Source organism: Centruroides sculpturatus, unplaced genomic scaffold (assembly GCF_000671375.1).
Source record: "Centruroides sculpturatus isolate CEXI.00-Female unplaced genomic scaffold, Cexi_2.0 scaffold1066, whole genome shotgun sequence".
Classification (NCBI taxonomy): domain Eukaryota; kingdom Metazoa; phylum Arthropoda; class Arachnida; order Scorpiones; family Buthidae; genus Centruroides; species Centruroides sculpturatus.
Window position 1 is genome coordinate 226,640 of NW_019385438.1, and position 15,050 is coordinate 241,689.

General features: G+C 29.4%; 1 protein-coding gene across 1 annotated transcript; it reads left to right on the forward strand.

Annotated features, from left to right (window-relative positions):
* The first annotated feature begins 1,816 nt into the window (after positions 1 to 1,816).
* On the forward strand, positions 1,817 to 14,937 carry LOC111638989 (synaptophysin-like protein 2). The gene is made up of 6 exons (XM_023384766.1): positions 1,817 to 1,981; positions 13,452 to 13,517; positions 13,754 to 13,872; positions 13,940 to 14,141; positions 14,208 to 14,396; positions 14,469 to 14,937. Exons 2-6 carry the CDS (start codon positions 13,458 to 13,460, stop codon positions 14,589 to 14,591), a joined length of 693 nt encoding a protein of 230 aa, XP_023240534.1. The 5' UTR covers positions 1,817 to 1,981; positions 13,452 to 13,457; the 3' UTR covers positions 14,592 to 14,937.
* The last annotated feature ends 113 nt before the right edge of the window (positions 14,938 to 15,050 follow it).

Below are 15,050 nucleotides of genomic sequence, written 5' to 3' on the forward strand. Positions count from 1 at the left end.
TTCTATACTGATCTATTTATTGATGAAATCTAAAAGAGACCAGCCATCGTCAAATGATTTTATAGATATTCTAAAATAATTAAAATATTTGGGTTCATATTGTCTTAGTTTTGGATACAACGTCAGAAACATTCCATGCGTCAGTCTATCTAGTAATATTGGGTGCACCCAAAATTCTCTTTGCCTCTGTCATTGTCTTTTATAGCGACGATGGAGGAGGCACACACAAGCAATTACTTTTACGTCCATTTCCAAACTGAGCCAGTGCTCAAGCTCCACTAAACGGCCGTCGAACGCCGAGCTAACGCACGGTGTGTACGCTGCTGACGCGCGTTTAACGCAACGCAAAACGCCTAATGTGTACACAACCAAAATGTTCAGTGCCGTTTTAGGAAGAATTTTTCATTTAATTTCTTGCTATACATTATATTATTATTATGCAAACAAGTAACTTCTACTATCATGTTATTTTGATATTCTAAAAAGATCATCGTGGTCAACTTTAAACAGGAAGATATATTCAGAACTCTTAATATCTTCATTATTCAGTACAATTTGAAGCTCCTGTCTTTAAATGTCTGGATTCGTTTAAAATCAAACCAAGTATCCAATTTTCGAAGCGATCGAACATCGACTTTCTTCTATGTAATACAGTAGAGCATCGATTATCCGACTCAATTGGGGACTGGGTTGGTCGGATAATTGAAAAGTCGGATAACCGAAAAATAAAAAAAAATCCATTATTAGTGTAGTATATTATTATATCCCATGTAATTAGTATATCGCTATTAACCTACTTCGCGTTGAATTTTCATCGATGTTAAGCCTAACAAAAGTTTTTTTAAAATAATAATCGTCGCTATTGTATGGTTAAAAATTAGAAAATTAAGCCTCGTTTAAATACTGGCTCCCTTTCATGGTCGAGCCATGTCGCTAGCTAAAACACGTAAAAATACTATTAAAGTAGCCAAGACGTAGCCAAATATTGTAGCTCCATATCACTAGCGGACATTTGAATTTGCCAACTAGAACGCGGTCGGTTAACCGAGGTGACGGTTAATCGGGGGTCGGATAATCGATGCTCTACTGTATTGCTTCAATATTGCTCATTAAAGAGTATAAAAAGATAAAATTTAAAATTTTGCCCGTCGAATGTAAAAATTGAATTTTGAACGTTCAAAATTAATTTAAAGGTAATTATAAACCTTGTATTATATATTAAAAACTAATAATAATAGAGCCTAAGAGATTCGACTATTACTCTTACACGGAGATAATTTTAAAATATATATATAGTTTTTTTTATGATTAACTTCTATCAAACGTCGAATTAACACACACAAAATCGCCATTTCTAATTGTAGTGTTCTAATTCCGTTCAATAAATTCATTTATAGAGTCTACGTCGACGGAATTTATCATCGAACAATGCAAATTCCGCCGGTAAGATCCCGTACATTTACAATTTCCCGTAAATTTAATTAACGCCTATTACTTCCGCCGGATTTATTAAACATCCCGTAATTAAATTCTACGCGTTTTAACCGTTTAAACGGTATTAATTTTGCATTTCGTCGCTCGAATAACTTCAAAAGCGATTGCCACTCATTAAAATCGGAGGCCATCAATCATCGTCGACCGGAATGAAAATCTATACGCGCGTAACTAAAATTAATAATAATAATAAAAAAAAGATAATTTCATCCCATTTTATTATTAACTTCCACCGGTTTATAATACTCTAGCGTTAATTAATTAATTTCGCCCGACTTTCGAATCGGGTAATCAAACACCGGCACCTAAATATTTCCGGCAGGTGGCGTCACCGTCGGGAAGATTACAGTAGGAGGGTTTAGCGCCGCAATTTAGCAACGATCGAAGATCGAGAACTTGTTTTATTTGAAGAAATAACTTGTGGGATAAAAATAACGCGATCAGAAATTCGGAAATCGTCGTGCAGTGAAGTACAGCGCTAAGAACGGTGAGTGCAACTTGCTATTTTCCTTATTTGTGTAAGGTTGCCGATCTATTTATAACTTTTCACAGCCTAAATACAATTCCGGATTTAGAAGGGAATTTCGGAATTGAACGAATAAATTAAAAGATTATTAAAGTAACGTTAGCAATTACGAAAGGAGACGAAGTAATATTAAATCATTTCGTTGTTGTTCTTACGTATATAACCTTGAAGTTAGACTTCCTTCGTAATTTTTCCTTATTATATAGCGTTTAAGCGCATATTTGCCGTAAACACGCCATCGCTTCTTTTAATAATACACGAAATTAATTCTTAATTATACGGTTAATATTATATTGAATGCGACGAATAGGATGTTACTCGAGTTTTTAGGTCAATGCTGAACTGAACTTTTTTTTTTTCTACTGGAAGATGGCATTATGCCATCAGTAACATGGAAGACATTCGAATTCTCTTAAATGGAAATGCTCGAATTTTTTCTCTTATACACGATCACATACTTATAATAAACTAATACCAATATATTTGTATACAAATTAAGTTAATACAATTCTATTTTTATATTATTTCTATACTATATATATATATAATATATAGTATATAAATAATATTTACTAAACATGCTATTAAAATGTATGTTTTTTTTATGTCCTGGTACTGGAAAAAACTTTTTTTATATAGGCTTATATACTGTACAGTACATATATGAGAAATAATAATAAATTCTCCTCATTTATATATATAATAATCAGACTTATTAGTTTATATAATAAGCTAAAGAGTGTTATATATAAGAGAAATTATATACTTTATATAAAGTATCTGAACATTTTTCTTAAAAAAAAAAAACAAAAAAAATGGTATAAGTTTATCATCTCTCTAATCTGTGTAAAATAAATATTTTTGACAAATCAGAATGATAACATTTTCAAAGTACAAAAATAAAATTTCGGTACGTATATAATTCAGAAATGAGTGAGGAATGTAATTTCGTCAAGAGGACGAATTCAAATATAAAATTACGTAAACGTTTATATGGAGGAGTTACTTAATACTGGAAAATTTTTCTGTAAAAATTTAATTATTAAAGGAATACTGATAAGAATGAAATTTTATGGGATGTAGATATCGTCAATATATTTAGATTATAATAATTGTAAAATATATAGATAAAATTTTAAGTAATCGGTTGAAGTTATGTATATTGTCCGTGCTTTTGTAATCCAAGTTGAGTCTTATAATAATAAGTAGAAGTTGCATAAAATTGAGAAAGATTTTGAAAAGTTAAGCAAGTAAATTTTATTGAAATTTTACAATCTTTCTTGTTTTAAGAAGTAACTAAACTGTATTAAATACTTTTTGATAAGATTCAACATTAATGAATATAAAGAAATTTTGGTAATAGAATTGCTTATAAATTAAGTTACAATAAATTTTAAGCAAATCATGTTGTAATTAGTCATTATCAATTATATATATATATAATGACATTAAGAAGTTCTATTTATAAAAGTTTAGTTTATGCTACTTTTATCATAGTTTGATAAATTCTGGAAATCCAGATCAATAAAATTTAAAAGTTGTTCACACTGATTATAGGATTAATATAGAAATTTGCTTTAAATCTTAAGATAATTAGAACCATTAAATTATGAAATCATTATATATTAATATCAGTATTTTAATTAATCTATAAATTATCATATATTTTATTTTGTATAGGAATAATACCATACTAAGATCCTTTCAGAATCACTTTTATAAATATATTTTCATATAGATCAGTGTTTCTCAACAGGGCAATATTGCCCCCATGTGGGCGTTTTTCCATACTGGGGGCGATTAGTAATAATTTATATTTTGGGGGTGAAAAACAATTTTCTGGGCGATATAGTAAAACATTAAGAATAATTAGATATTTTATTTGTTATATCGTACAATAATTAAACAAACAACATTATACAGTACTAGTGACTAGTCTATTCAATGCAATATGAATTTGGCGTTTAGCCTTGGCCCTCAGCATCGGAACTTTGAAGCTTGCAGCGGGAATTCACAGCAAATAATGCTTAATTTTAATTTTGTTAATTATATCAAAATCAAATAAACATTTATTTACTTAGAATATGTATTTGATAGTTATATACTTTTGTAAAAAATTAAAATAATAAACCCAATAAAATTGTTTTCAAAGTGAAGGAGGCAATACTATGTAATAGTTTTTATTGAAGGGAATGATGATTCGTTAGAGGTTGAGAAACACATATAGATTGTAACAAAATTAATATATGTGAAATAGTATTTATTATCTTGGGTATGGGCTTAAGGGGTTAAGATGATTCATTTACATATTTTAAATTTTTGTTCAGCATAATATTCTTTGATACTAAATAAAAATGCATCAACATTAGCAGTATGACTAAACTTAATTACATATTTACAATATTTCCAAAGTTGATAAATTTTTTTAATATAAATTTACATTTGCTGATTTTCAAACTCTTATTACCAAATTCATCTTTAAATAATAAATTTTTACCCAACTCAATTTATTTATAATTTTAAGTTTTTAATGCTTTATTCATATAAGTAATTTTGTTATTTAATAAATAAATGTTAATTTGTATTAAAATTTTCAAACCTCCATTAAGATAAATTACAATGGATGTACTGTACAAGTTCATTTCATTCAATCCTTGGAAAATTGTTAACAGAATTTTTTTTCATATTTTTTAAATAAGTAGGAAAGACTTGAATATTTGAGCTTAAACAAATGCATTTTCTAAATAAGCCAAAAACATATGGAATGTAGAGTTGAAGGTGGGGCATAAGCCTTGCAAAGGTTTAAAAATTTACAGAAAACTTTATTTTTTCCAGTAAAAAAATTCAAAAATAACCAAGTATGATGTAGAAAATTTGGAATTATCAAAGTTGGATGATAAAACTAAAGATTATAACCCCTTTTGTAATCACACTTCAGGCTTACTAGGAATCTGAGATCAAATCCAGATGGGTTTTAAAATCCCAGGAATTTTTGAGGTGATCCATCTGGATATAAAATCCCTTCTCTTGTTGCCTGGCTGAACCAATAGTGTTTGCTAAAAAAATAGTCCTCTTAGTGTCCATAGAATGGAGAGTTAAAAAAACAATTACTTGCATTAAGCAGGATCGTTAAGAATACAGACATTAAAATATTAATTAAATCTCCTTTTAATCATTTAATAATAATATAAATCTTCATTTATAATAATAATTATTAATAATATCTATCTAATGCTAGTACTGCAAAAAAACAGCAGGAAAATCTGTAACAGTAACTAGTATAATTGAAGTAAGAAATGCCAACGATTTAAACTACTATATTGCAAACAAATAACATTTAAAACACTAGTTATCGTTTTAATCATTAAATGTTCAAGACTGCTTGTACAGAAAGACAGCTCTTTTTAAGCTGTTTATTATCTGCCAGTAACTATAAAATGCACTTTAAACTTTGTATCTTGTAATATTTTAACATTTTAAAATCAAAAGCTATAAATGCTACATCTAATATTGATTGTTTAATATCAATACTTGTGATAAGTAATAAGCAGATTCTATTGTAATTTATGCATATAAATAGACAGATACAGTTACTTGACATGTATTACAGATATATGTCTATTTATATGCATAAATTACAATAGAATCTGCTTATTACTTATCACAAGTATTGATATTAAACAATCAATATTAGATGTAGCATTTATAACTTTTGATTTTAAAATGTTAAAATATTACAAGATACAAAGTAACTGTATCTTAACTGTCATTTACAATATAACATGAATAATATAAATTACTGAAAAATAATGCATTGTGTGTGATATAAAACTTTGAATTTACTTTTTGTCTACATGAGGAAGGCACTTCAAAGAAATGTGACTTCAAATGGAGAAATGGTAGTTTAATACTTTTAATTAGAATAAAATACTTATTCAGATTTGTAAATTGAATATTTGTTGCACATTTGTTTATTTAAGGGTATTAAAAATGTTTTTCATCTAAATCTTTTATGTCAACAAAATTCAATGATTGCTAATGAAAGTACAGAATATATATAAAACATATGTCTTAGCTTTCACATTAAAAAAAGTACTTTAAGTATTGGTAAATCTTAATTAATATTCCATAAACTAAAATAGTTATATTTTTTTTTGACAAACTATACTCCTAAATATCAAGTTTCAACAGATATGTCATCAGGTGTTTCCTCATACAGACAGGATGCAAAATTCTGATTTTACAGTTACTAAAATAACATAGTATAACATTCTTGTCAAGCTTTTCAACATACATTTATCATTATTTCACTCAAATAGCTACAATTGTTTACATGATAAAGGTAGAATCTTCCTTTAATCATATTGCTATGGTGCAATAAAAGATTCAGAATTTGTTTCAAACTGATTTATTACATCTTTTTCATTCTATTTATGACAACTTTCAATGTAAAAATTATTTCATCAAATCACAGCTTGATAAAATAATCTACTTACAAGTAGCAAGTTATTTAATGGAAAAAATGTTTGAATCTGATGATCATAATGATTGAAACAACATTACATCATAAACATTTGTATTTATGGAATCAGACAAACAATGACAAAATTAAGAAAAACTATTGGTTTGAAATAATGTAATTATTAATTTAAATTAGTATATATACGCTTACCCAATTTGGACATACAGAACTACAGCCTAAGTTTAATAAAGAAGACAAGACAGCATTTTAGTTATTTAATTATTTTATTCTAAAGTCATGAAGACATGGAAGAAAATGAATGTTAAGATTGATTTGTCAATGTGAACAGCCAACTTTCTTGGTTTAGCAGGGGCTAGGTTTTGTTGCATGATTGGAAAAACTATTTTGGTTAAGTTGTTAATGCCAGAGAAAGTGAAATCAAGTTAAAGAGTAATTAAAGGATAATACAAACGACAAAAATTTAATATGATAGAGTATGGATTACAGATTTAAATTCTGTTACAACTTATATGTTTACTACTGTCTCACTAAGAATGATCACCAGTTCAAAGTCTGCTCAAATGAGGTAGTAAATGGCATTAACAAAAAACTTTTCCTGTCATGCAACAAAACCTAGGTTCCTGCTCACATATGACATGAACTTCCTAGTATTGCTCTCATATGGACAGTTATTTATAATGCATCTTGTAAGTATTTAACTTTATTATATTTTTCTTGATTAATCAGAATTGTCAAAGACAAGAAATATAAGAATAGATAAAGTAAACACAATCATCATCAGGCTAATGCAAATCTGGACTGTGGAACACACCACCACTGTGTGCACTATAAAACATTTAAAATTCTTAATTGAATTCAAGAAAGAACAAAATTTTAAAAACAAAAGGTGCAATGAAACTCTAAACATTTTATGGTATGAGTCTGTGATGCATGATAACACATGACATCATGGTTGAGAAGTTTAAAAAGTGTGATCCACAAGTATGGGAGTATTGCATGGGTACAAGATGAAAATAAGGATAGCTTACCAAAAAAATAATATCTTATGATTGGCACAATGCTTGAGGGTGGTGGTTTATGTCCACAAAAGGTTGAAATTGAACTCTGACTTTTTTGATCAACTCTGTGAAGCATCATTTTGTGATATTTTCCTGATGCTCTGCTAAACAACTCACCAATTCTGGCCATACTGCCAATCTACCATGTTTTCTCTCTGTTGTTGGATGCAAAAAAGGTATAGCATAAACCTAACTTCTTGAGAAGGGATACCTGTCCCTATCATTACAGATAAGCCTGCATAAAGTTGCCTTTGGGGAGTAGGCAGATGTGGCAAATACATATAGAAAGGACCAAAGTATGGAATTGATGACCATACTCAGATCACCTTTTCGTAGCAAATCTCAAATTTGAAAAGCCCAAAAATGGCCAGTTTGAGTTATAGAGATAAAAATTTTTGTATCTATTTTTCATATAAATGTAATGTGTAAACAAATTAAACATTTAAATTAGCATGATCTAATGCTACAAATTTAAAATCTCCAGTAAAATGAATCACAGGAATTATTAATCAGACCAGTGCTAATGACAGGTGCCAGACCAGTTTGACTTTTAGGAGGTACAACATTGATATGTAAAATTTTGTTTGACTTCAGGAGTAGAAAAATACATTATACAGGGTGTTTGCTGGAATTGACAATCTAGTTCAGCTTAAGGAGGAATTCAAGATTTGATAATGTAAATTACAGTAAAAACTATAAATTTTTTTATTAGACATAAATAATGTAGTACAGTGACATTCTGTTAACCCAGTATTGTCAGGACCACCAAGGTGATGGGTTATCAAATATTCTGCCTTACTGGATGGTAAAGTTTTTCCAGTTTTTTTTTTAATCCCTGGACACAATTTTACATATCTTGGCATGTAGAACTGTAGAAATCCACCTTTTATGATTGTTAAATATGCCATTTCAATTTTTCCATGCTATTCCTACTCTTAATTGGGTTGAAAAACAACACTATTCTTACTTTGTTGTTTGTACACTTTAGAACAACGGTTCCCAACCTTTTTCGGGTGGCGACCCCTTTTTATAAAAGCCAAATGACCCACGACCCCGATACAATTAAAAAAGGTATTTTTAATAAGGTAATTAAAAAACAATGAAATTAGTTTTTTAGTATAATTTTATTTTAAATTATGTTTAATAATTAATTTAATGAGATGGTTGAAATTGCATGTATTATTAACCAGCCTCAAAATTCGCGGATGATTTTGTTAACGCCAACCTCATGTCATTCTCAACATTTAATTTATTCCTCTCAAAACTCTCAACACATGATTCAACCAACTGTGACAGAATAGCGTACCCAGATTACACTTATTTTAATTTTTTAAAAAATATATGAAATTATTCAAACTTTAAGACACAATTAAAAATAAATATTGAATTATAGTGAAAATTTTGTTTTAGTTTACTGCATAAGTTGGCGACCCCACAGAAAACCCGTCGCAACCCATAGGTTGGGAACCCGTGCTTTAGAATATACAGGGTGATTGGAAAATGTCTGGCCAAAATTTAAAGGGGGCTAGAGGGGATGAATATAGAAGGATTCGCAGTACAATGCTTTTCCAGAAACGCCGTGTGAAAGTCCTGGAGAGTAAAGAAAGTGGAAAGGTAAAAGGAAAGAGACACAAACAAATGTAATAATCCCTTTATTAACAAGCCCAACCTTTGCACAGCTCTCCCATTTCCATTCGCAGCTCCATACATCAGATGACTATCTGATAGTTCGGCAAGGGCTGCATGCTGTATGAAATCACAGCGGGGAATGACAGCTTTCTGCATTGCCAGCTTGTTTCGACTGCCCTACACAGCATCCTCTCCCACCTTCATGTGGCATTTCCAGACAAGCATTGTACTGCAAATCCTTTTATATTCATCCCCTCTAACCCCCTTTAAATTTTGGCCAGACATTTTCCAACACCCTGTATTTGTATTTATACACAATAAAGCATCATAGTACTTGAACAGTAATGTACTGTTGCTATTTGTGATGACTTGATATCAAGTGTACTAAATATTTTTGCTTCTTATATCAAATCTGTGCACTACTGTTTTTAAATTTCAAAAAGACTTTAGAAAAATTGTACATGAGTTAACTGGTTTTACCTAATGCAGCATCATGTAGTGGCATTTGTCATCTTTAAAAGGAAAACCCACACCCCTTTATAAGAACTGCATGTTTTGAGCACTTTTACATGAAAATCTTAAATCTGGACAGTGCACTGATAACCCCCAACATGCTAGCCTACTGGATGTCAGGTTAATGGAATTTTACCATAGTTCTCAAGCTATGGAATGTGATATTTTTGGAGAAATATACTTAATTATTATTTATTTAAAACTCCTGCATGTATTTAATAGCGTAATGCTACACTATTAAAATTAAAAATTATCACACTTTGGTTTTAATTACTATCAAATAACTGAAATTGATTTCATTTAACAAGATTCCTGTATGTTAACACTTATTTTACACAAAAAGAAATTCAAACAATTATAGAGTATTGAAATGTAAATATTTTATTTTTAATAAAACTAAAAAAAATATTATACTCACTAAAGTTGCACCAAACATTCTTTTTTTACAAAGTTTGATTACTTCTATCAACAATTTCTCAACATTTAAATATATAAAAAAACAATTGAGTTTAAGCTTATTCTTCAATTTACAAGTGATACAGACTATAATCATCAAACTAACAAAGGAAAATCTACACCCTCAACCATTACTAGAATATGATTGGTTCATATTTTTCTAATTGGATGAATGTAATTTTAATGAAGAAATTTACAGGCATTTGCAATTATGGATCAGTTCTATTAATTGTGATTCCAAATTGGTTTTATAATTAAAAATAGTGGCAAATCATAAGAAAAACTCAGAATGACAAACATGAAGATAATCATAAGCCATATAGTAGAAGCAGCTGGAATAAAGTAATGACAGTACCACAATACTATAATTCAGAATTGTCAGTTATTAATCCAGCATGCTAGTGTTACAACTAGCATGTGTTTGTATTCAAATAACATGGATGACTGACTTGTGGGAAAGAGAATGCATTGATGCAAGAACACCAACCCAAAAAACAGGTTTCTTGTACTCTGTGAGCACTTGGTTCTTCTGAATCATGTATATACAGTTCATGTCTGGAAAATAAATAAATATATAGTTGGAATTACTGTGAATGTCAAATTTGTTCAATAAGATTGTTTAACACTTTTGCAGATTTTCCACAGTATAACATATGTATAGTATCATATTCAGACTGATTAAAAAGTGTGAATGAATAAATTTAAAGCATTTTATACCAGCTTGCATTGCTGTATATATATATCCAACAATATTTGAAATGTACAAAATTTGGTAACTTGTTGACAATATCTAGTAATTCGGCATCATTTATTTTGTAGGTGCCAGATTAATGGACTTGTGAGAATATGAGAGCGGAGAGCAATTTTATTTGAAAATTTATTCATTTTGTTTATCATGTCTGATTTACCCACTTGATTAATAATTTCAATGTAATATTTTAGCAATAAAATAGGCAAGTCATAATTTGTCATGGAAAAAGGAAATAGAACTTCCCCTAGAAAGTTGTCACCGCTCATATCTGATGAATATCAGTTCCTTTCATCAGATGTATGTTCTGTCAGATGATCAGAATCCTAAAATCTGATTGATGAAACAGAATAAAAATGGGAAAAATTCACAAGTTTGGGGCAGTCCATGATGAAAGAAACTTGCTAGAGACGGCAGTTCAAGGGAAGAAGGAACATGCCATTAAACAACCGGCAGTCCACAGAATTCAAACCTGCCATACTAATTAGAAGAAGATAGTCCTGCTCTGACTCTCCAGCATTCATCTCACATTCTCCAATTTGATTGACAGATGTATTGTCATTATTTCAACCAATTGTAAACTCTCTTTCTACACCTAAGCGCACGCGTGAGAGAGATTCTAGGTAGGTTCAATTTATGATAGGTTATATTATGTATCTCTTTGTTTTATTTTATTCATTAAACCTTTTGTTGTTTGTTAACCTGTTGATCCCCTCAGTTACTTAACCTGTCCTACATTGTTCCCCGAAAATATTTGTGTTGACCTCATTGACCTGCGTGGGCGATCTCTAATATTTTTGTGTTTACATTGGAACGTTTTTGATACTAGATGTTGCTATGCATCACAATTTTTATATTAAAACGAACTTTTAAAATATAATTTTTTTTGTTTCTATATTATACAATATATTTATTTTGTTTGTGCAACATAAAAAAATAATTTTTAACGATACAGTAAACACAGTTATTATTTAAAAAAAATTTTTTTAAGGCTTAACATTGACGAAAATTCAACATGGCATCACAGGCAACAAATAAAAATTTCAACATCGAATAGGTTAAGTATGGACATTCACCCCGCTATGATCGGAACTTGCCCACAACTCCTCTCTGCTTGATAAAATATAGCCCTCCATTTAATATCTAGATATCATGAGTTAGAGCACGAAACTTCTACCCTAGCTAGTGTCAGTCCTGACATCGGAAGGATCCTGTGATCCCAACATTATTCTATAAAAAGCCATCCAGTGAATCTTAATGACCCGATGGACCAAATCATAACAACCCTGTGGTCTCAAACTTCTACTGTAATATAAATATTTCACGAGAATTAAAAGTAGCTTCAATATCTGAATTTTCCTATTCATTCAATGTCCATGACAGATTTTTAGAAATTATATTTTAAATTTCTATTGGAATATTGCTGACAGAATCTTGTGTGATACAGCATAATTAAAACTATGGTGGGAGGTTGGTTATTCAAGTGATTGACATTTTCTTTCCATAATATAACATTAATTATAGTAGATTAAAAAAAAATCAAAAATTTTGTTCACCGTTCTCATTGTTTTATTGAGTCATCTATAAATAATATATTGATAAATATCATTTTGAAGATATTAAAATGATTTTCTAACTGCTACATTCAACTTCATAAATTCTATTACCATACATCTTTGCAAAACTAAGCTATCCGTTAAGTGAATATTTTAGTTACTACAAATGCCAAAAATAATTCCTAGAAGTTTCAGAATTAATATGCAGAGCACCACTCAATGTACATAAGTCAGAAAATATTTTGTTTGTGATTGAAGATTAAAACAATTACATGACAACAAAACATGATTTTTAGCAAATAAAACTTGGCAAGATTGATTCACAACAAAGCCGGAATTTTGAAATTAGGTCTATGGGCAAGATATTTAAGGTCAAATTTTGCCCTGTAAAGTCTACAGGACAATTACTAGTTGTAAGCCAGTCACACACTACATGTCAATTGAGTTTCTGATCATTGTAAAAATTATATTGATCTCTGACAATATTTATTTTAGATTTTGATCAGTTTTAAAATCCTTTTTTCACACATTTAGTTTTCCTAGAAAATACCTAGTTGTCTAATCTCCATGATTCCAGGAGAATCACTAAGAAGTTTCTGCAGACTTATGACATTTTTCTGTTAAAATAGTTTGCAGAAATTTTTCTAAAACTTACCGATAAAATCAGCATTTAAAGGAGTTAGTATTAGGAAGTAATGAAAAGATAATCAACTTATCAAGCATCAAGTAAATAATTGTCTGCTTTAAAAGTGTCTAAATCATTTGGATTTAAAAATATGATACTTTCGTGTTGCGGCATTTGGATTTATTATGCACATTGTTCTTTTTCTTCCTAAACTGTTTAAAACTGGCACATTTTGCTAATCTTGCAGTCATCATCACTAACAATATTAAATTGTTCATTACATTTAAAAAAATGTTTGGTGAATAAATTTAGTTAGTTTAAATTTCTACAGATTAATAAAAATTTTATTAATTTTTTTTTCAGTTAAAAATGACGACAAACTTGAGCATATTTAAAGAACCAAGAGGATTCATTAGAGTGATTCAGGCAGTAAGTTCTATAAATATCTTATTTTTTTTATCTAAAATAATTCAATCAGCTATGATAAATAAGTTAAATTTAATATTACATTAATTTTTAATTTGTAAGCATACAGAAGTCAAGTAAGTATTGATTTCAGTTGAGGGTAATCTAGTAATTTAGATATCTAAGTTTTACATGACTTACTTTGAAATTTGACAGATTAATTAAGAGCATAATTTTTTAAATCTTGTCTTCAATTTTAGATTATGGCCATTTTTGCATTTTCTACAACAGCTGGATTCTCTACTTCGGTATCTTTTATCATGGATTGCAATTCTGACGACATTCACGATATTGAATATCATTTTGGATATCCATTTTCGTAAGTCTATATAAAATTAAAAAACAAAATTAATATAAAACAGTACAATTATTATTTTTTGTTTTAGTTTGAGAGAGATACCTCTAACTATACCTAACTGCAATGAAACAGGATCTCACAGAGTTGTATATTTTCCATATGTATTTTCTGGAAGTGCAGAATTTTTTGTTGCCACTGGTGTTATTGCTTTTCTTTATACTATTTTGATATCTGTTGTTTATACTATAGGACAAGATACATACCAGAATAACCCAATGTATCCTCTTGTGGTAAATATCAAGTTTGTATTATGCATTTTGTATCACTGTTTTCTACATAAGTTTTTATCATTTTAGGATATGGGTATCACCAGCGTCATTACATTATTCTGGCTTGCTGGATCGAGTGCATGGGCAGATAGCGTAAGCGATATGAAATACTATACAAAGCCAGAAAATCTATTTAAAAATTTGTGTGAATGTATGAGAAAAGATGTTTGTAAGTCAGATGATATGGGAAGTTTCGCTTCACTAGATGTATCACTGGTAAGATTTATTATTATTATTTTTTTTTTACTGTTTTAGGGACTTTTATTAAACTGATTTATTTTTATTTAGGTATTTGGTTTTTCAAATTTCTTACTTTGGGGTGTTAGCATATGGTTTGTATACAAAGAAACAACATTCCATCAACAGCGTCAGCAACAACAGGGACAGACGAATTCTGCAGGCAAAGTTTGAATCGACGCAATTCCTAAAAGGCAACTCGTCAATTTTTTAAGAAATCCAATTGTTTATGTCCTTGTTAATATTATTATTATACAAAGACCAAGGGTTTGATTTGATTCAAGTTGAGTGACATTGTTTTCTAATCTTCATGAACAAAATATCCAATGAAGTAGTATCGTGCCGACGTGCAGGGAACAAAACTTCCCGTAGGTGACTAATTCGTAAACGACTTAATTTGAAATTGATTCGAGAATTAATCTGTAAACATCCCATTGAATCATTTGTTTTCACTGCCATAACATTCTGTATAGTATGCAAGTCTTGTATTCCTTTTTCCCTGTAAAGACATTTTAAAGTTCTTTAGTGTGCCAGATCTTTGTTCAAATTAGTTTGGTATATGTGATTTACAAAAATACAAATTGAATAATTTTATATATGTCTGTAAAAGAAATTGGAAAATTTAATTATTCA

Excerpts from the sequence above, each read along its gene's own strand:
- LOC111638989 (XM_023384766.1), top strand. The coding sequence starts at position 13,458 with ATGACGACAAACTTGAGCATATTTAAAGAACCAAGAGGATTCATTAGA. Across the intron at positions 13,873-13,939 it reads CATTTTGGATATCCATTTTC|TTTGAGAGAGATACCTCTAA; the intron begins GTAAGTCTATAT and ends TTTTTGTTTTAG. Across the intron at positions 14,142-14,207 it reads ACCCAATGTATCCTCTTGTG|GATATGGGTATCACCAGCGT; the intron begins GTAAATATCAAG and ends TTATCATTTTAG.